This window comes from Myxocyprinus asiaticus, chromosome 38 (genome assembly GCF_019703515.2).
Source record: "Myxocyprinus asiaticus isolate MX2 ecotype Aquarium Trade chromosome 38, UBuf_Myxa_2, whole genome shotgun sequence".
In the NCBI taxonomy this organism is placed as follows: domain Eukaryota; kingdom Metazoa; phylum Chordata; class Actinopteri; order Cypriniformes; family Catostomidae; genus Myxocyprinus; species Myxocyprinus asiaticus.
The window spans coordinates 23274920-23296119 of NC_059381.1; the positions used below are offsets into that span (position 1 = coordinate 23274920).

General features: G+C 40.3%; 1 protein-coding gene across 3 annotated transcripts in view; it reads right to left on the reverse strand.

The window, feature by feature from the left end:
• Window positions 1-21200, reverse strand: part of nrg2a (neuregulin 2a) — a 133349-nt gene that overhangs the window by 54869 nt on the left and 57280 nt on the right. For all 3 annotated transcript variants that reach the window (XM_051676901.1, XM_051676902.1, XM_051676900.1), the window contains exons 2-3: window positions 15581-15746; window positions 14674-14792 (exon numbers count right to left, since the gene is read on the reverse strand). In XM_051676901.1, the coding sequence (XP_051532861.1) occupies window positions 14674-14792; window positions 15581-15746 (285 nt within the window). The remainder of the gene's footprint in view (window positions 1-14673; window positions 14793-15580; window positions 15747-21200) is intronic.

Genomic DNA, 21200 nt, shown 5'->3' on the forward strand with positions numbered 1-21200 from the left:
AGTGTATAAATGTGTCTGTACATGATGCTCCAACCCAACGAACAAACTCTGTGCCTGACAGCATGGTGCTTTGGGATTTCAAGCGCTGTCAGTCATGTACATCAATGTTTCAATTATTGACCATCATCACATAGAGAAGCCGGCTTCCAGGTGGGACAAAAATACATTAATTGTAAGCCCAAATTCCAATAAACAATAAGATAAATTTTCCAATGCAAATGAGAAATTCCCATTCACTCCAAGAGAAGCACGGCATCCAGGCAGGTCACAAAATGACGCGGTCTCATCCAGCGGTACAGGTACGTATCTGCCATAGACACTCTTTGAAGATTTTTCATTTTTATTTGCCAAAATATTGAAGTAATATACATAATTTGTATAATCTATAAATTGCATTTCTTTTTTTTTTCTCCCCTTTTTCTCCCCAATTCGGAATGCCCAATTCCCAATGCGCTCTAAGTCTTCGTGGTGGCGTAGTGACTCGCCTCAATCTGGGTGGCGGAGGACGAATCTCAGATGCCTCCGCGTCTGAGACCGTCAACCCGTGCATCTTATCACGTGGATCGTCACTGCGGAGACGTAGCGCGTGTGGAGGCTTCACGCTATTCTCCACGATCCACGCACAACTTACCATGTGCCCCATTGAGAGCGAGAACTACTAATCGTGACCACGAGGAGGTTACCCCATGTGACCCTACCCTCCCTAGCAACTGGGCCAATTTCGTCGCTTAGGAGACCTGGCTGGAGTCACTCGGCACACCCTGGATTTGAACTCGCGACCCCAGGGGTAGTAGTCAGCGTCAATACTCGCTGAGCTACCCAGGCCCCCTATAATTTGCATTTCTGATTTTTTAGGGTAAGCCGTGCTTCCCATGCAGTCTTGAAGAAATCGCCACTGCCACACACATTTGGAACACGCGACTAAAGGCAGGTCAAAAGAAAGAAACGATAGCAGATGTGGAGGTGCGCTCTCTTCACATCTGGGCCCTCTCTGATATCAACCATGATCTAGAGGTACTAATGTTACCACATAAGAGCGCTGTCTAGGTTCAGTATCAGGGACAAAGAGTTTATTTAAGTGCATGTCTGGTCAGGCTTTGTTAATTGTGTTTTAGTAAGTACCACATTGTCTCCAGGACCACAAACAGCTCAGAGAACATCTTGTACTGGTTTGTTGAAGTGATTGTGCCTGTAGCAGGCGGTGAGGAACATTTGGTTGTGGCGGTATTGCATGACGCAAATTTACATCGGATGTTTATTGAGCTAACAAGCTTGTTTGTTTACTTGTTTTATTTTCATTTAAAAAAAAAAATGTTTTGCAGTAATTGTGCTCAAATGCTTAAAAGTTGTGAAAAACCAAATATTATGAAATATCAAGAAAATTAAACTTGGCCCTTTTTTAATTTGTGGCCGTTTTGCCTTTAAAGGCACCCTCAAAAAAACTCACCCTCAAGTTGTTCCAAACCCATATTCGGTTATTTATTTTTCTATGGCACACAAAAAGGGGAACTTTGGAAGAATCCTCACACACATCTTTTCCATACAACATAATTTCATAGTAACCAAGTATGTTAAGCTCCGAAAAGGACAAAAAAGCATCATAAAAATCGTACTTGAACATTTTCAACATTTATTTTGTGTTCCACTAAAAATAGAACTGGATACAGGTTTGGAAGAACATAAGAATGAGTAAATAATGACAGAATTGAAACTTTTGTGTGAACTATCTCTAGGAAATAGCAGGAAAGTGGGGGAATAATTGCGCGGGGACATAACGCAGCCCAGATTTGAATCGTTGTCCTCATTAGCACAACATCTCTTTATGTGTTACAAGCGCATTAACCAGTTGGTTGTTGGGAGGTGTATGCTCCCTGCCAACCCCCCATCCAACCCTCCATGCCCGCTGGGAGTTTTAGCACGTTTCAGGGCATGTTTATCCCAGTAGAGGACTAATGACTCAACACAATTTACCCACCCAACAAGGATCAGTCTCCCTGGATGGAGAAATGGAACCCGCAGATATTAAAACTCCTCATCTGAGAGACCTCACCTACAGTAAATGCCTCATAAAGAACACGTCATCCAGAGGCTTGGTCCTTAAAATATGTGCACACTTTCCCAGAGTTCCACAAGCGGGTAAGTTTGTATTTCTTAGTCAACTCTTTTTATCCCCAGGAGTGTGAGCAGAGGTGCACTGAAAAGCTGGTTACATTAGGACGAGATTCACTCCCTGAATCTATTCAAATGTGCAACAGAGCATCTATTTAAGCATTGATCAGAAAATGCATGATGCAAAAGCAAGCAAGCATTGTGGTGCATTTAAAACATGCTGCAATAGACCTTATTCACAGCAGCGCCATTTACAAGAATGGTAACGAGGCTGTGAGGGATAGACTTACAGTATCTTCAGTGGATTGTACACTTGTTTAAAGCGCTGACGAAACACTGAAAAAATATATTTCCAAAAGATTTCAGTAGACAAAAAACTCCAGACAACATGGGTTGTGGTAAATTAGATGTGATCTAATTGGTAGCTTTATACAGTGCATTTCATTGAAGAGATGGTAAGTCTATCCCTTACTTCGCCCCGTATTCATTCCTGTCAAAAATCAATGATGGCGCTACTGTGAATAAGGTCTATTGCACTGCTGTATGGTATTCATTAAAATGTTTGCTTCTTGTAGTATGAACTACACAGGTTTGGACTTTTCCCTAACTGAAAGTTTCCAAGCGCTGTTTGATATTCAGATTAAGAGAATGTTATTTTGATTTCTTCCAAAAGTGCATATTTATGGTAAGAAGACTGTGACGACAGCCTGTGGGGTAATTGTGGTGATGTTTGTCATGTTTATGCCTCTTGTCTAGTGATACACTTTAAATCTCTCTCCATCAGTTGTTGAGCTGTGACAGTTACACGCCTGTACAATATCCCCTCATGTATCTGAGGCTCCCATCAACTCTCTGCTGGAGATGTGGGAAAGCTCTGCAAACAGAAAGAGAAAAGAGAGAGAGGGAGAGAGAGAGAGAGAGAGAGAGAGAGAGAGAGAGAGAGAGAGAGGGAGAGAGAGAGAGAGAGACAGATCTGTCATACTGACTGGGTGGGGTTTGGGGGGACAAGGCATATTAACCAACTGCACACATTTATGCAACTGAATAATCTCTCATAACTTGTCTTTATAACAAGTCTTGTCTTTAAAACCTTTTTTTCATTCATAAATCTGGCAGACGCTTTTATCCAAAGCGATTTAGAGGCTGTTCACACTGTACGCATTATTGCATCAGTCTGTGCTGTTTAGTTTTTCTATGTAAACATGCTCTAGATTAATGTTTTTGACCGCTGCTTTGTCTTGCTGTTTTTCTCAGCGTCTTGCGCAGTAGTGTCGCATTTTTAAAGGCCGGTTTATATATCTACGTCGTAGGCTCCGTGTAGTGGCTAACACGTTGGTTTGCATTTAAAGTTCTGTGTTGGTGTGTATGCATCATTCTGCGAGTACACTACCAAGTGCTAGTAAATTGAGAAAATGCCATCATTTCTGAAATAATTATTGACAGTACACCATGTTGTTAAACATACGGTCAAAACATCATACAGACTGGAAAGGTCTGAAGTAGAATACGACAAGTATTGTTTCACTCATGTACTAAATATATAGATTAAAAGTCCTGAGAAAAAAGCAGAGTGCATAGGTTGTAAACAGATGTTTTGTTTTTTTGTTGCGTTTTTGCATGTAACTTCATGAAACCTAAACCGATTACAAAAACAGCAGATAATCCCGATTAAAACCAGACCAAATGCAATGTGATGCAATGCATAAACCTAAAATAATCATGGAGAAAATGCCAAACTACCTCAGATATCCATTTTTATCATCCTATGGTTACAATACGGACCAATCTCAGCTGTTGTGGTCTCCACTGATGTACATGTTTGGAGAAGAAAAGCAAGCGGTAAACTGCATTTTATAAAAATAAAAAAATGTTTTGTGTACATTTACTATTTATTGATCATAGCAGGTGTAATTCTGTGGAAAGTAGATTTTGTGGTTGTGTTTGCACTGTTGCCTAATCTGCATTATTCCTTTAGTGAATCAGGTGCTAAACCGGCACAGACTAATATACTGTGTGCAAATATACTGCACTTTTACCAGCAGCAATTCATTCTTAGACTTATTAAAAACACGTCTCAAGACCTGCACCTCCTGTTTCATATGTTGCACTGTGTCCAGCCTTTTTTTTAACGCAAGAACACATTCGGTCTGAATGGCCCCTTACAGTACAAGTTATACCTTCTATTAGAGCTATCAGTTCCTTGGAAATCGAACCCATGACCTTGGCGTTACTAGCTCCATCCTTTATCAGTTGAGCTACAGGAACAGAAAACATTCAAAGGCATTTCCCAGTAGTGTGAAAAGGCCCTTAACGCTGTAATTTGGATGGAGCAGCTGTGTAGAAAATATGATGCTTCCAGGCAAAGCTTGTGTGTGGTTCCTAATGGCGGTATCGCTCTGTCAGCACTGATCAGACTGCCGCTGGCACAAAAAACAAAAAAACAAAAAAAACAAAAAAACTCTAATACTCCATCAGCCTTTTTGGTTCAAATCCATTTCTTTGGAGAATTGCGGCTAAGCTAAACCAGACTTAGCATACCAATGACACTGTTCACGCTAAATGTTCAACAAAGTATTACAGCCTACCAAGGTCCCTGACGATACCTGTTTATCCAATCTCACACTTGCGAGTAATCTCTATACATTCAGCTATAGGGTTGCTAGGTGGCTTCCCAAGTCTCAAGGCTTGGTTATATGCAGGACATGCAAAATTCCAAGTTCTCCAAGTTCTTAATGGTGAAAGCTAAGCAATTTTTACTCTGCCCTACAGCTCCCATGAGAGGTCACTTTCTCCAGCCAAGGGTTTGGCCATCGAGCTTAGACCTAAGTTTGATTAATCCTTCATGGCCAAGGAACTGAAAAGAGAGCCTGGGTGGGGGCAAAAAGGGGCCATCTGGAAGGCTTCATAAACATGTCTATCTTTCTGCAATCTCCAAAGGGTTCTAGGAAAGTCGTAAAAATTAAAGGAGAGGTCCCTGTTGCTGAGAGTGTTTTGTTTTTACTTCTGCAGACACATTCTCCAAGTGCACAGTCCAAACAGTCCAAGTAATTTCACAGGTGGAGGGACTTCCAATGGGTGGCCCTTGCATCTTATTGCCTTTTCAGGGATAGGTCAACTAAAAATGAAAATTCTGTCATAATTTACTCAGCCTTATGTTGTTCCAGTCCTGAATCCCATTTCTTTCTTTCAAGGAACACAAAAGGAGAGGTTAGGCTCAGTAACCATTAACTTTCATTGCATCCTTTTTCCATACAATCAAAGTGAATGGTGACTCAGTTTGAAAGTGAATGGCATGTCAGTTTGGAACGGAATGAAGGTGAGTAAATCATAGAATTTTCATTTTTAGGGGAACAATTCTGTATCAAATTGTAACAAATAATATTTGCTAGTTCAAATTACATCCACATTATTGATACGCCTTTGATAGTTTGAAGTTCAAAAAAGCTCCAGAGGCTGACAAATGATGCTTGAGAGATCATGATAGTGAAGACAAGCTTCCTGCCATGGTCAACCTCCTGCGCCAGCAAACTCTCTCAACCCCCTCTTGCTGGGGATTTCTGGAGATGTCTCTTGTTACAGCTAGGAGAGGAATCTCATCACTGCACAAGAGGTCAATTTATATTGCATGCAATCTTACGGCTTTTGAGTGGTTTCCATTATGTGAATCCATTATGTGCAACCCCTTTTGTTTAAAGGGATTCCTGAAGCCTTCAGAGAGGTCTTCTCAGTTTCACATTTATACGTGCGCTGCTGCATTTATTAAAAGTCTCTAAACAAAATCATGTAGCCCAGGGCAAGAAAAGACTATGACACTATCAGATTTGTAGCAACAGCTTTGGCACACCACAGGGCACAAGAGTTCAAATGTCAGTGTTGTTTTGATTGTTCAGCAGACTGGTGCTGTGCTGTGTAACTAATGTTTGGATTCTGTCTGTGTGCATTTATGCATGTGTGCACAAGTGCAAGTGTGGAAAATTCAAGACTAATATAACAGTTCACTAATTACCTTTATATAAAACTTAAGAAATTCTTAGTCAAGTCAGTTTCATTTAGACAGCAATATTGTTTACATATTGTTACAAAGCAGCTTTACAGAAATTATGTCACCCAAAAGTACAAATGATGTCGTCATTTACTCCCATTACATGTATTTAAACCCTGTAAGTCTTCCTCGGAACACAAAATGAGATTTTAGGTAGACTGATATGGATTGATAGCCTCAGTCACCATTCACTTTCATTGCATCATTGTTCCATACAATGAAAGTGAATGGAGACTAAGGCTAACATTCTGCTTCTTTTTGTGTTCTATGGAAGCAGGAAAATCAAAAGTGTGGGTGAGTAAATGATGACAGAATTAGCATTTTTGGGTTACCTATCCCTTTAATTCCCCCAGTGAGCACACCAAGGATGAGAGTGGCAAGGAAAAACTCCCTAAGATGTTTAGCTGGAAGAGGGAGAGGGCAAGTTTACTTTAGACTTAACCTGCAGGTTCATTTGGTATGGCACAGCAATTTCACATTGAGGTCCATACAAGGTAACATATAATCCCTTTGTACTATCAGTAAAAGCACAGTTTATGTAATTCCCTGTCAGAGTGTTCTTGTAGGAATCTGTGGTAAAACAAATATGTGTGTTGAATGTAGAATACAGCTGTAGTATTGGTGCATTATTCAGTGCTTAAAGTAATCTATTATCTCTTTAAGACTGTTACTGTGGTCTTGCGGCTCTTCGTGTTTGCATTAACTGCAGTGACTCACACTGACAACAAAAGACATGTCTGTTAGGAAACAGAACTTCCCTGAAGCGCTTTGATTCCTAAAGTGATCCAGTATTTGTATGTTTACTTATTCAGAATATTTTGATTCAGTCAGTGGAAAATCTGTCCAATGCACAGGGTAAAATTCAATATTTAAAGTTGGCATGAAATGAAAATTCACCCCATCTATGTTCTAAATGCATGTTATTGATCTTATTGTGAACGAATAATCCAAGCAAATGTTTTATTTTTTTTTAACAAATTTTGACTTCGTAATCTTTAATCAAAATGTCATAACTCGATCTTCCGGTGAAACGACAGACTTCTCTATGGTGACGTATGCAGGATTTCTCCAATCATTTAGTATGCTTAAACCCAGCCCCTGTCTTATAAATACTACAACCTTGCGTAGAGTTGAACGAAGCGTCAATCGCATGTTGCTGAAGATGGCAAGGTGTATTTTCATCTGTTTTCCTTCAAAACTATCATTCCTTAACCGAAACTTCCTTGGTTACGGGTCAGCTGGCTTGAATTTATATTTCGGCTGAGGAGGAATAACGTCAAATTCGCAGTTGTGTTCAAGGGATTTCATGCCTATATTGCTAAGGTGATCAATAATGAATACAACGCTTCGGATCTTGGGATGCACAGCACAAGTAAGTGTTTTTTTCCTTTACATTTAGTGTATTGTGACTCAAAATGTTAAATTATAGTTATCTTTTACTCACTCATTTTTCAGTGGCTACAGCCTCTTTGTAAGCAAAGATCACAATGTGCTTGTGCATTTATGCTCTCATTTTGATCATAAATGTGTTGAGATTGCTGCTCAATTTCACCGATAACTGGCTCTGACTCGAGCAGCACGGTGGTAGGGGTGTGTGTGTCCATTGCATTCAGATCTGCCTCCGTTCTGAAATGCAACGGCCATATTTCACAATCCAATCAACAACCAATGGATAAACTCAAATCTCCGCCCTAAATTTTTTTCTTGTTCGATAAGCTATTTCACTCGTAAATATGTCACAATATGGAAGTAAAGTCGGTTGCAACTTCTGTTTCATGACGACTTTAAAGGGATAGTTCACACAAAATGTTAATTTCTGTCATCATTTACTCACCCTCATGTTGTTCTAAAGGCATATGACTTTTTTGCAAAGATGCAATGAAAGTGAATGGTGAATGAGGGTAACATTCTGCCTAACATCTCCTTTTGTGTTCTATGGAAAAAAGAAAGTCATACGAGTTTGCAACAACATGAATTAACATGACAGGGTTTTCATTAAATCTATAAATGGACTAAGCAAATGACTGTGGCACCAGCATGAGAACTACCAGGTATGACATTTACATGCAGTATTTGCATATTTTTCACTTCAAAGTTTAAAGGGATTTTTTTAGAAATCGGGAGACGTGTGTCAAACAGATAAAAGTCTTTACAATCAATATTTAGGCAGGATACCAAAACCAAATTCTTTTTGTCCAAAGAAAATGCACGATTTATAAAAACATTACTAATGACCCCAACTATAAACAACTGCCATCTTCAGAGAAAGCCAAGGATCCTCTGTACCCTTCCCTAAAACCAAAAAGCAAGGAGGTGGAATACAAAATCAAGAAAAACAGAAGCCTACAGTGAACTCTGTCCTGTATTTTTCCCTTTTCATTAACAGGTCTTTATTTTGCTCTTCTGTTCCCAACTTCCTGCTGCATAGCTGATGTGCCTGGTCTTGTCCTCCTCATTTCAGAGACGACTCTGAGAGAAATCAAAGAGCGCTATTGCATGCGATTGCACAACAGGACGCGTGTGTAAACAAGCAAGGCTCAGGGCACTTACCCAGAGGGGGAAGGGTGCTGCTGGGGGAGATGGTGATGGCAAGGGTGCTCGCCGGGCTAGAGGTAGTAGGCTCGGACGAGGCCGTGCCTGGGAAAAACGTGGATAGAGACTCTGGGGACCACTGGGAGGATGGGGCAACAGTGCTCGTGGGAGTTGCATGGGTTCGTGGAGCATCATCGACACGGAGCGCCTCCTCCTTGTCCTCTCCCCTGAGGAGGTCCAGTAAGTCTGGTTCCCTGCTGCGGCTGGTTCCCTGAATCAGAGCACGGCGGAGGAGCAGCAAGCATGCTCCAAGACCCAACAGAAGTAGAAGTAGGGTGGGCACCAGGAGCAGGGCTCTTCCCCCACATGCTCCTCTGCAGCAGGGCCTTGGAGAGCGGCGTGGAGTGGGTTGTGATGGAGGGAAACCGAGCTCTGTGCCACACTCCACTCCAGCCCTGGAAACAAGCCCCACTCTCTGCCCCTCGCACAGACCCACGAGCAGAACAGGCAGTGGATAGACAGACACATCTGGGTCCATCAGAGGCTCGTCCAAATCCTGCTCAATCCCTCCCGGCTCGCACTTCCTCTGCAAGCATTCATACAGGCGTCCGGTCCAAAATCTCCATTACACGCTTTTCCCAAACTGCTGGTGTGGAGTGACACCGTACCTCTGGGCTTTTCCCAGTTGTCAGCACTCACACACACAGGCGCCCTCACACACTACAGGGCGTGAAATTGGGCATCGGGGGCTTTAATGTGAGCTGGCAGTCAGAGAGCGATTGCAGGATGTGGGGCTTCAGATCCTCGATAACCCCACCCAGAAACAGCAGCACCAGCCGACCAAACCACCAGCTCTGATTGTCACAGCCAGCTGCAGCAAATCCACCCCACTAGAACACTCATTTGCACACTCACATATATACCAGCATCCGGTCTGATGGGGAAAACAGAGGGGCTCTCCCCACCCAAACAGACTTAATGAAGTAATGAATACTGTGGGCAAGACCATCAGAAACATGTGGCATGGGGAGGGGAGAGTGGGAGCGAGAGCTGTGGCAGACAACTACAAAGGGCAACACCTTGAAAAGAAGCAAGCAAGTATGAATGAGTAATATATGTATTCCTTATGTGACCAGAGACATGGACCCACAGGGCAGAGAGAGCACCTAGCACTATGCACCTTAAAAATGGCTAATGGGTCCAAAGAATCTGACCCTCAAGTCAAAGGTCTTATACGGCTCCTAATGGGCAACACTTAGCCCATGATTCAACTGACCAGCATTCTTAATCCAAAACAGACTCCCTGACTCACACAAAACACCAAATATAATCTAGCCTAACAAAAAAGTACTGTGGTGGTACTATACTATACTTTGAAATGTACCATAGAATTCACATGGTGCCCCAAGGCATTTCTAAGAATACCATGGTATTACCATTGTACATGTTCAAAAAACATGGTATGAGCATTGTTCTGTGTCCAAAAAACATGATAGTACCATGGTACCTTTTTGGTTTGAAAGTGATACCATCACAAAAGAGTACCTTAACAGTACAAAATACAATGGCACTGCTGTGGTATTTTTGTAATTTAAGGGTACATTTTTGCAAAGGAAGGTACTAAATTAATGTAACATGATATTCACATGATACTCCAATCATGATACTCCCCCCATGAAGATATAGTGTGGAAATAGGCAAAACAACAGAGCTATTTCGGTCCTTGGCAGTAATTTGTTTGTATATGTGTTTATGTAAAGCCGCCTTGTTTGTGCTGAATCACAACTTGTTCATTCTAGACTGTAAATACAGTGGGCTTGCCATGAATCTCCCTGAGTGAGGGCCGACATGGCCCCAACTGCTTGCCCACACCAATCAATGTCTTCAATTCCCTTACAGGTATTTCACATTCTAGCACAGTCACTGCCAATGTCCCAAAAAGATTTCTAGCATCCTTTAAGTTCAGTTAATCTTGCAGTTTGGCCGGACAGAGAAAACGAAGAGTGATTTTTTTTTTTTTTTTTTTTCACAAACAGAATGAGGACAGAGAAAGAAAGAAAGAAAGAAAGACAGAAAGAAAGAAAGAAAGGAAGGGAGAGGGCTAAAGAAAATAAGAAGAGAGGCAAACACTGTATACACTTGAAGTGACTGTAGTAGATTTAAGTGATACTGTAATTGACCAGACACAAGCTGTAATGAATAAATTAATAAATGAATAAACATCATAGCAAAACAAATTCACATATAAAACATTTGTAAATCATTTTATATTAGAGTAAATTAATGAATAAAGTGGCTGGAGCAGCTCTCCAGCGCATCAAAAATATAAAATGGGCAACCTAGTCTCATAGAATGAACATTACTATAACTAAATTTTTGCAAACTCAGTTTTATGTGCTGCTTTATACATTTTGCTGCAGTAACTCTAGAGGTGCTACAACAGCTTTTATTCACTTTCACACAAATAATGGGTACTATGGCTGTTTATGACTTTATAAACACCTATTTTTCGCTCTATTACTCACACATTGCGATGTTATTATATCAAAACACTGGGGTTGCTACTATACAGTATATGTGCTTTTCATGACATATCAAATTTGCCTTCAAAACACTATCGTTAGGTTTAGGTGTTGGTTAAGAATAAGGATGTCCATTTCTTTCACCTCTCGTTTATCTTATTAAGCACTATTTAAACACTCTCATATATCTTTTAGGACAATATTAGTTAGGTTAATGTTAAAGTTTTAGGTTAGCTAAGTGCATTTTACTCATTAAATCCTCAATTTAACATTCACCTTAAAAACATTGTCTGATTACAACATCATTTCACTTGCATTTGGTGCCCCCTGCTGGACATTTCACAGGGAAACTGCAGCCAAACGTGTAATGATGCACGTAATTTTGGTTTTCAAAAATGTTGTCACGTTAATTTTATGAGATCAGATTGAAATTGGACATTCCACTGATTGCAATGGAAATGATCTCATTTTGACACGTGTCTGGTATAAACGCAATGGTGGGAAGAGAACAGGGGTATTTGGAGGTTTCAGATGATGATACTTTATACTGTAAACCACAGAGGGCAGGAAAGAGGTGGTAGATGAAAGACACAGACCTGAGACTGAGGGGTCAAGGTGGTTAAATGTGTTAAAACACTACATTAAAGATAAGTGATGGTTTACATTAGTTGGCTTTCATCACAGAGGCAGGTGTTGAGGGTGTGTGAGTTTGAATGTTTGTGAGGAGCCTCCCGGGAGGGGGGGGGTTGAGAGAGAGGGAATCAGAGAGAGACAGAGAGAGAGAGAGAGAGAGAGAGAGAGAGAGAAGAGAGATTGCTGTTGGTGGGCCCCTGCATGACTGATGATTTTGGAACAATTGTCCGTCCAGCTGCGTTTTCCATCAAACACATTCCACTCACCTCATGCTCTCCCTCTGTCCCTATAATTTTCTCTGTAGCTGTAAGCAGTGCCCTCTAGGGACAGGATTTTAATGTAAAGTATAGATGATCTTTGTGCCCTGCTTTTCCATTTTCATTAAGTAAGATTATGTTACTATATCTTATTTTAAATAATTAGTTTAGTCCTCTAGAGGCTCCCGTGGGCCCATGAACCCAGATTGAGGACCACTGATATAGAGCCATCATCTCTGCCAGGACTATCCCCATATCTCTACTACAGTGATAGTTTGTCTATCGACTTTACCAATGCCTCTTATTTTTGAATAAATATATATTTGTTTAATTCTTTTACTAAATAGTTTTTCCATTCTGGTATATAACGCCCAATTTTAACGGTCCAATTAATTGCTTTGCTTTTTTCTAACTGAATATCCTGTTTCACTCTGAAATAAATCAGATTGTGGACATAAAATAAGATGCGAATGCTATTTCATGTTGACTGGTTAGCACACACCATATCATTCTGGTAAATTAATATAAACCCTACTGTGATGTATTAAGATTTTAGTCAGGGCTGAGTGGGGCTACTTGAGAGTGTTTTGGTGTGACGGCACACTTGTAACACTAATATTGCTGTCTGCATGAGCGGCTTGTTTGCAGAATGAGTATTTGTCCACAACAGAGGAGCCCATAACCTTTTGACATTTCTCTGTCCCAACTCACCCATTTGGTGACCTGCACTACAATGCTTTGATCAACCAGAGTCACCTTCAACAATGACACGTACCCAAACACACATACAGACACACACACACACACACTCACACAGGACCACCGTGCAGGATGCACTGAAGGGTGACAGCTACCATGGGTCTGCTGCACAGACAGAGGTGGCAGTGTTCAGAGGCAACCATGCAACCGACCTGCCCCTGGGGAGTGGAACAGGAAGGGGATGGGCCCTTAAATCGTCTGTTGTTTGTCTTCATTAATTGCAGTCCCAAGGTCACAAGGTCTCTCTCGTTCCCTGGACAGCCTCAGTTCACCTCCCCTGAACAGCCGTAACTTCAGGACTGATCAGCTTTTATAAAAGAGTTCAATTACTCTGTTCACTTATTTTGTTTAACTTACTGCTGAAAGAGCCAAAATATGCATGTGTGTGTTTACTGAGTTGTTTAAAAGGGAGGCATGTGATGAAAAACAGCCTTTATGAAGAGAGAGATTAATTTCCAGTGACAAACATTAGCCAGGGAGTCCCGCGATCTGATTGGCTGTGTGCTTGAACAGAGCCTGAAATCCACAACTGCATTATAAAATGGGTTTAAAACAGCAGCTGGGTCTCCTCTAACTCCATCTATGGCTTTCTGTTCTGTTTTGTTCCTTTTCCCTCTTGCCACTCTCTTTCCCTTTCAGCACCTCCTCAAGCCAATGCGTCTCTTTGCTTTTCCTAATCGACCTCTCCATCTCTTTCTCTCTCTTGTTCTTCTTCTCAGATAGATTCAGAAAGCGCCAGTTCATGCAGCTGCTAAGGTAGCACTGCTGCAGCCCTCCAAACACTGTAGCCTTACTCTACAGAAGCCATTCTACAGATGACCTCAGGAAAAAATCAATGCCATTGTAATTTAATTTGTTAATATTTACATTAATATTAAACTTTTTCCATTAAAAAAAGTATGTTTAATAGCATATTAGTTTTTTCTCTGGTATTAAAATAGGTACCGAGAATCAAGAAATGTCACTGGCATTAGTATTGACTACTGAAATTGTGGTATCGTGACAACCTCATTCTGTACCAGAAGGAGGCTGAGAAAACAGTGTATAATAAAATTGCAGCTGTAGGTATTTCCTTAGTTGTTAGATTTATCTGTTGCTTCCCTGGGCACTTTAGCACTTCATTGGTGGCGGCCTCATTCAGGTTGTTGATCTATGTTGCATGTGCATTATGAGAACTGTATGGGGGGCGAGACCTCCACCCCAAGCCTGGGGTCATAATGGGCTTGGTCTTGCCTCCCTGCTTCTTCCTCCTGACTGTTTGTTTGCATGTGCGTGCATATGTGAAAACAGTCAGAGTCAAGCTGGCTGTCGTGACACAGTAAGACTTGTTCCGGGGTGCCTAACATGCCGACAGATGATCAGAACGAGCATACACAAACACACACATGCACGCACCTCTCTGGATCCTGCCACTGTTCTAAATCTCAACAGACAACTCCAAAATGCAAATGTTAAAAGCACTGACATTCACACATTCTCAGCCAATGAGTGTGAGAGATACCTGGAGTAACCTCAGTTTGGAAAAGAAGCAAACTATCCACTTACAGATATGTGAAAAGGCTGACATACACACACTCTTGTCTTATTTTAATATTCCGCTGTTATGATAAAGAGCAAAGTATTCATTTCTCATCACAATGCAATGTCAGCAAGAACAACATATCCTACATTTATATATTTGAAACACAAACAATCATGAATCTGTTTAAAATCAGCACAGACATGCTCCTGACTTCATTCTATTTTATAAAATACCACCTGAAGCGAATGTGTACTTGTGTAAACAAAAGTTTGTAGCCATATTCCGGTCTGTACTTACTGCTTTGTACATGCACGGTACTGGTACCGTTGTCCTTCCCCAGAACATTCTCTGCCACACATGTGTAATTCCCAGAATCCTCCAGTTTTGCACTGCCGATCTGGACTTTGGAGTTTTTCCTTCAAAAGACAGAGAGAGAGGCAGAGAGAGAAGAAAGAGTCAATGATTCCACTATAAAAATGGAAAAGGGAGAAACTTTATGGGTGGAATTTTTCTAAAACTCTGAATAAAGTAGAAATCAGAAAAAAAAAAATCCCAAAATACAGGACACAAGTCTGTACTGTAAAATCATGTGTAGTTAAAATAGAAAAATAAATAAAGTCTTATCAACTTTTAAAAAGGGAAGACTAAACACTTCCCATATCTTTTGTTGTTTACTTTAAAGTCTGTCCGTTCAATCAAACTCTGTGGTATTTTGGCACAAATTCATCTGCCATTTGGTAGAAGCTAGCCAAATTAGGCAGATGCTAACATGGACCGTTTGCTTGAAAATCCCTCTTTTTCAAACAAATGATTAAAAAATATACAATGTTAAAGAAAATATGAAAATGGGTTCAGGGGTAAGTTGCATTTCATGGTGATTTAAATTTTTGTTGGATTGCTACTCGATTTCCAATGTAAAACCTGGACCCTGCATCAAAACCAGTTGAGGACCTGCTGCCTTGATCACTCTCACAATTAAAAATAATTTTTGAATCTTTACCTCATTCACCTTTCAAAACTAATTAACAATATAATAGACATGCTCAAACACTTCATTTTAATTAGAAGAGTACGGGCAGTGTCTACACTGCCCAAAGTAAGAAGTTCTTGTCTCACATGAAGGTCATGATGTACTTCTAGACGTGAGGTCTAGGATGAGTGCTTTATGAAGTGCTGATGTTGGCTATTGGACATGCTGACTCACTTGCCGTTTCTGATTCTGATCTCTTTGCTCTTCTTCAGTTCAGCGCCATCTTTGTACCACTTGTACTCTGGGGTGGGGTTGCCGGAGGCCTCGCACTTGACAATCAGCCTGCTTCCTTCATCCACCAACATTGGATTCTTCATACGTCTCAGTAAAGGAGCAGCAGCTGAAAGAAAGAAAGAAAGAAAGAAGGAAAGAACAAAAGAAAGAAAGAAAGAAAGAACAAAGGAAAAAGGAAGGAAGGAAGGGAGGAAAGTAAGAAAGATGGGAAGAAGAAAGAAAGAAGTAAAAAGGAAAGGAAAGGAAAAAGTTAAGAAGGAAAGAAGAAAGTAAAGGAAGGAAGGAAGGAAGAAGGGAAGGAAGTAAAGGAAGAAGTAAGGAAATAAATAAGAAAGAAAGAAAGAAAGAAAGAAAGAAAGAAAGAAGGAAGGAAGGAAGAAGGGAAGGAGATAAATAAGAAAGAAAGAAAGAAAGAAAAAGAAAAAAGGGAAGGAAGGAGGTAAGGGAAGAACGAAGGAGATAAATAAGGAAAAAAGAAAGAAAGAAAGAAAGAAAAAAACATATTATGTTACAGTAGTGTTTTTAACACCAACACATTCTGGTGTGGTTGATGCGCTGATAGAGCAGAGAAGATATGAAGGGACCCAGAGAGAGAGGGGGGAGAGAGAGAGAGAGAGAGAGAGAACGAGAGAAATGCAGAAAACTCTCTTAGCTGGCCAGATGATGTCACCAGAGACACTGGCAGTGTGAGGCAGCTCTGTCTTCCCTACAGTCCAGTGCTCTTGGGATCAATGCAGTACATTTACATCACTGATCAAAGCCCTGCATGGGCTGAGTTATTCACAGTTCTTGTGCTCCTCATTAAAGATATGCTACTAAACTATGAATGTTATTAGTCATGATTCAGTGACTGTCAGTCTTGTATCATTTATTAGCTAAATATGCTATATGCAATACAATTTATCCGATGAGAAATCACAACCGCAATCAAAATCTCTAGAATGAGTCAAGGGCTTTTGGCAAAGTTGCAGGGGCGTGTCCAGGGGGTCCTGCAAAGCTGTGTCAAAGCAATGCATTGTCAAGTTTTGTCAAAAAAACAATGTATTAGAAGCAAATAGCAGCTTGAACATTACGCTCAGTCTGTTATCTCCATAATCTAAGAGGGCGGAGAAATTGGCTCGTCTTTTACACGTCTTTTTAAATTATGTAAAATGACCCATTGATGACAGATGCTTCACAGACCCTCAAGTAGCCTTTACCGGATTTCAGAGAACACTCAAAACAATAACAATAACAAAATGGAGGACAACAGAGCTGAATGATGGTGAAATCATTACATGGGTTGCCACATGCCCAGACGCCACCATGCATAGTTACTCAGGAAATGCATTATGGGATTAATGTGGACTCAGACAGCAATCATACGGCTTCAAAGACTTGCAGCTGGACAAGCAAGACTGAGCGATGCTATTTGGCCGTGCCCTACTGTTCTGGATGAGAGAAAGGCACATGTTGCTCCAGGGCTGGGGTAGGTGTCAGAGTAACTCTTTGAGCCTTCTCAAATTGAATCCATAGCAAATATCCTTTTATAAAAGCTGTCCATTCCTTATTTGACAATATACATATTCAATAGCTAATTAAAGGTTCACTAAATATTGTTTGTTTTGAATTGATATGTTGTCTTGGACTTACAGACACCTAGTGGCCTGAAGTGCAAAAGTGTGCAGCATGATGCAAAAGCAATAGTTTTGGTTACCAATGGCATTGTAGAAATGCACTGCAGTCAGCCAATATTAAATTAACAATTCTGTAAGCAAACGTGTCCAGTAATATTGGGATTAATAAATTGACTGATCACACTGTGAATTTTGCAACAGGAGGTCAAAAATTGTACTGCTGAAATCGGTCTGTGCTAACTAAAATTTGAACCACTGCCCCCAGTGGCTGAAGCTCGAAGCGCTGCTGAGATTAAATGTCCACAGGGTGGCTCCAAAAGTGAGTTGTATTTTTAGTTGTAAATGATGTAATATAGTCAACAGGAATGCATATTTTATAAACCCTACTCCCTAACTCAAACCCCAACACTAAACTTAACCGTAAGTGGAATAAAAATTAAATTTTTGATTCAAAGCGACACCTCCGAATTGCACTCATAATTTTTTATGTGAATGCAGTTACTTCCTGGTTTCCACGGGATCCGAACCTGCGTCTTGGAATGAATGCGATTACTTCCTGGTTTCCACGGAAACTAAAACCTTTGTCTCTGAGATTGGTCAGTAGCTCAGGGAAAGGTGAACACATCTGAATTGATGCAAAATGTCTAATGGGGAATGGCACTTGTCAGTAATTCGGATGATGGGGTCAATTTTAGGGTATGTGAACATTCAGAAGCAGCATGTCAATTTCCTGTGGGATCACGTTGTACTGAGACAAAGCAAGTAGTACCCAAAACTCACACCCAAACTGCTGAGAATGTATCACAAACTGAGAGAAATGGACCTGAAACACACACCTTTTGAGTGAGTTGTGTGAGATATTGGCTGTTAAACATTACACAGACGCCACACTTGACAAACACAGCTTGGAGTAAGATCAATGAAAATCAGCATATGTTTTCTGTCATATTTTCTGTCTGAAGCAGGAGAATTTTGTCAAACATATAGCATTCGAGAGCATGATAACTGTTTCTCACCATTGTGATTCCAAAACACCAGTAAACGCACCCATTCAAGACATGACATTACAATGCATCGGTCAGTGCTCATTCTTGGAGACTAAATAACGGTGAGAAAAACTGCAGCACTTTTAGTACAAAAGTACAGTACAGCACAGGTTTAGTTAAAACAATGATTTTCTTACATTTCCATTATGATAAACACTATTTACTGCCAAAACAGTGACACTGTAATGTTACGCTGTTTACAAACTTATGACCATAATTTTAAACATAAAGCCGGTTCTTTTTGAAAAAGTATGTACCTTTTCAGTGTTAAAATACTTTCTTCTATCTCATCATAATATGCAGAGACAACTATAAGTCATTCATAGGTTAATTCTCTCCTAAACTGTAAACACTGTCTCTCTGTGGTGATAAAAAATTCCTGTGTTTGTTTTGAGTGACCCGTTTAGCCCCACCCTGACAACATTACTTAACCAATGGCGTTAGTCAAGAACAGGCCTATTTGTTTGTTGGCTCAACAGCAGATGAGGGGTGTATTCAGAAAGCTGTTTTGAAAACATTGTTTCTTTTTGCAATTCCATTCGTTGGCACTACTGTCACAGAAATGACATACTTCAGTTAAAGGTGCACTCAGTAACTTTTGTCTTCTTGTGTCATCTTGGACTTACACTGACACCTAGCGGCTTGGATGCAGCATCATTTAAAATCAATAGTTTTCAGTTTCAGATGCCATTGTAGAAATTTTGTATTCACAGTCAGCCATGATTACTTTAATCAATGAGTGAAAGTGTCAAATAACAGGACAGTTACTGAGATTAAGGGAGTAGTATTCGGCTGGTCATGTGATTCTAACATGACACGCCCCATGTGCGGACCCACTCCATGTAGAATTAAATAGCTTTTATAAGGTTACTGATATGACTGGAGTCTTTGTGAGTGGTCATGATTTCCTACATATATTGCAAAATTACATTTCATGACTTTAGGAGTTAAACATTTTAAATGAGGAACAATTACTGAGTGCACCTTTAAGCTTGACAGAATATATTGTCTTTCTCCATTGATCGCAGCTTCTATCTTTTGGCAAAAAGTGTTTATTAAAAGCGAAGATTCATAGGAATTTGGTTCTTCCTGGTGGTTGTATTACAGCAGTTTTCAATTTAATAGTTTAAGGGGTTGTACACAGAATGCGTTTTTGTGTCCGTCCTCGCTTTAAAAACAAAAAAAAGTCAGATGTAAACAAGTGTACACCTCTTTACCGTTGCACAACGTCTCATGCAGGATTCCCACTGGGGAAAAAGTTCTGTAATTAAAGCTACAATGTCCCATATTTGGCTGGTAGAAAGATGCTAAACCTAATTGGGCTGGTCATGTGATCTCAACATGGTGACCCTTATGAGGCAGACTAGCTCTGTGTAAACATAAACAACTTTTATTAGGCTGCTTATATGACTAAGTTTTCATCTAATGAAAGTGAACATGTTTTCTTAATTTTTACGAGAACTGTTCATTTAGGTGAGGTAAAAAACACTTAGTGCCCCTTTAAAAGTCTAAAAACTATCTACGCACCAAAAATAAACATAAGTACAGTTGAAGTCACAAGTTTACATACATCTTAGCCAATACATTTAAACTCTGTTCTTTACAATTTCTGACATTTAATCGTAGAAAACATTCCCCGTCTTAGGTCAGTTAGGATCACTACTTTATTTTAAGAACGTGAAATGTCAGAATAATAACAGAGAGAATGATTTATTTCAGCTTTTATTTCTTTCATCACATTCCCAGTGGGTCAGGAGTTTACATACACTTTGTTAGTATTTGGTATCATTGCCTTTAAATTGTTTATCTTGGGTCAAATGTTTTGGGTAGCCTTCCACAAGCTTCTCACATTAATTTGCTGGAATTTTGGCCCATTCCTCCAGACAGAACTGGTGTAACTGAGTCAGGTTTATAGGCTTCCTTGCTCACACACGCTTTTTCAGTTCTACCCACAAATTTTCTATCAGATTGAGGTCAGGGTTTTGTGATGGCCACTCCAGTACCTTGACTTTGTTGTCCTTAAGCCATTTTGCCACAACTTTGGAGGTATGCTTGGGGTCATTGTCCATTTGGAAGACCCATTTGCGACGGAGCTTTAACTTCATGGCTGATGTCTTGAGATGATGCTTCAATAAATCCACATAACTTTCTTTACTCATGATGCCATCTATTTTGTGAAGTGCACCAGTCCCTCAGCAAAGCACCCCCACAACCTGATGCTGCCACCCCCATGCTTCACGGTTGGGATGGTGTTCTTCGGCTTGCAAGCCTCACCCTTTTTCCTCCAAACATAACGATGGTCATTATGGCAAAAAAGTTCCACTTTTATTTCATCAGACCAGAGGACATTTCTCCAAAAAGAAAGCTCTTTGTCCCCATGTGCACTTGCAAACTGTAGTCTGGCTTTTTTATGGCGGTTTTGGAGCAGTGGATTTTTCCTTGCCAAGCAGCCTTTCAGTTTATTTCAGTATAGGACTTGTTTTACTGTGGATAAAGGTACTTGTCTACCTGTGTCCTCCAGCATCTTCACAAGGCCCTTTCCTGTTGTTCTGGGATTGATCTGCACTTTTCGTACCAAACTATGTTCATCTCTAGGAGACAGTCTCCTTCCTGAGCAGTATGAAGGCTCCATGGTACCATGGTGTTTATACTTACGTACTAATGTTTGTACAGATGAACGTGGTGCCTTCAGGTGTTTGGAAATTGAGTTTTCTGAGTTCTTGGCTGATTTCTTTTTGATTTTCCCATGATGTCAAGCAAAGAGGCACTGAGTTTGAATTTAGGCCTTAAAATACATCCACAGGTACACCTCCAATTCAGTACACCTCCTATCAGAATCTAATTGGCTAATTGTCTAATGGCTTGACATCGTTTTCTGGAATTTTCCAAGCTGCTTAA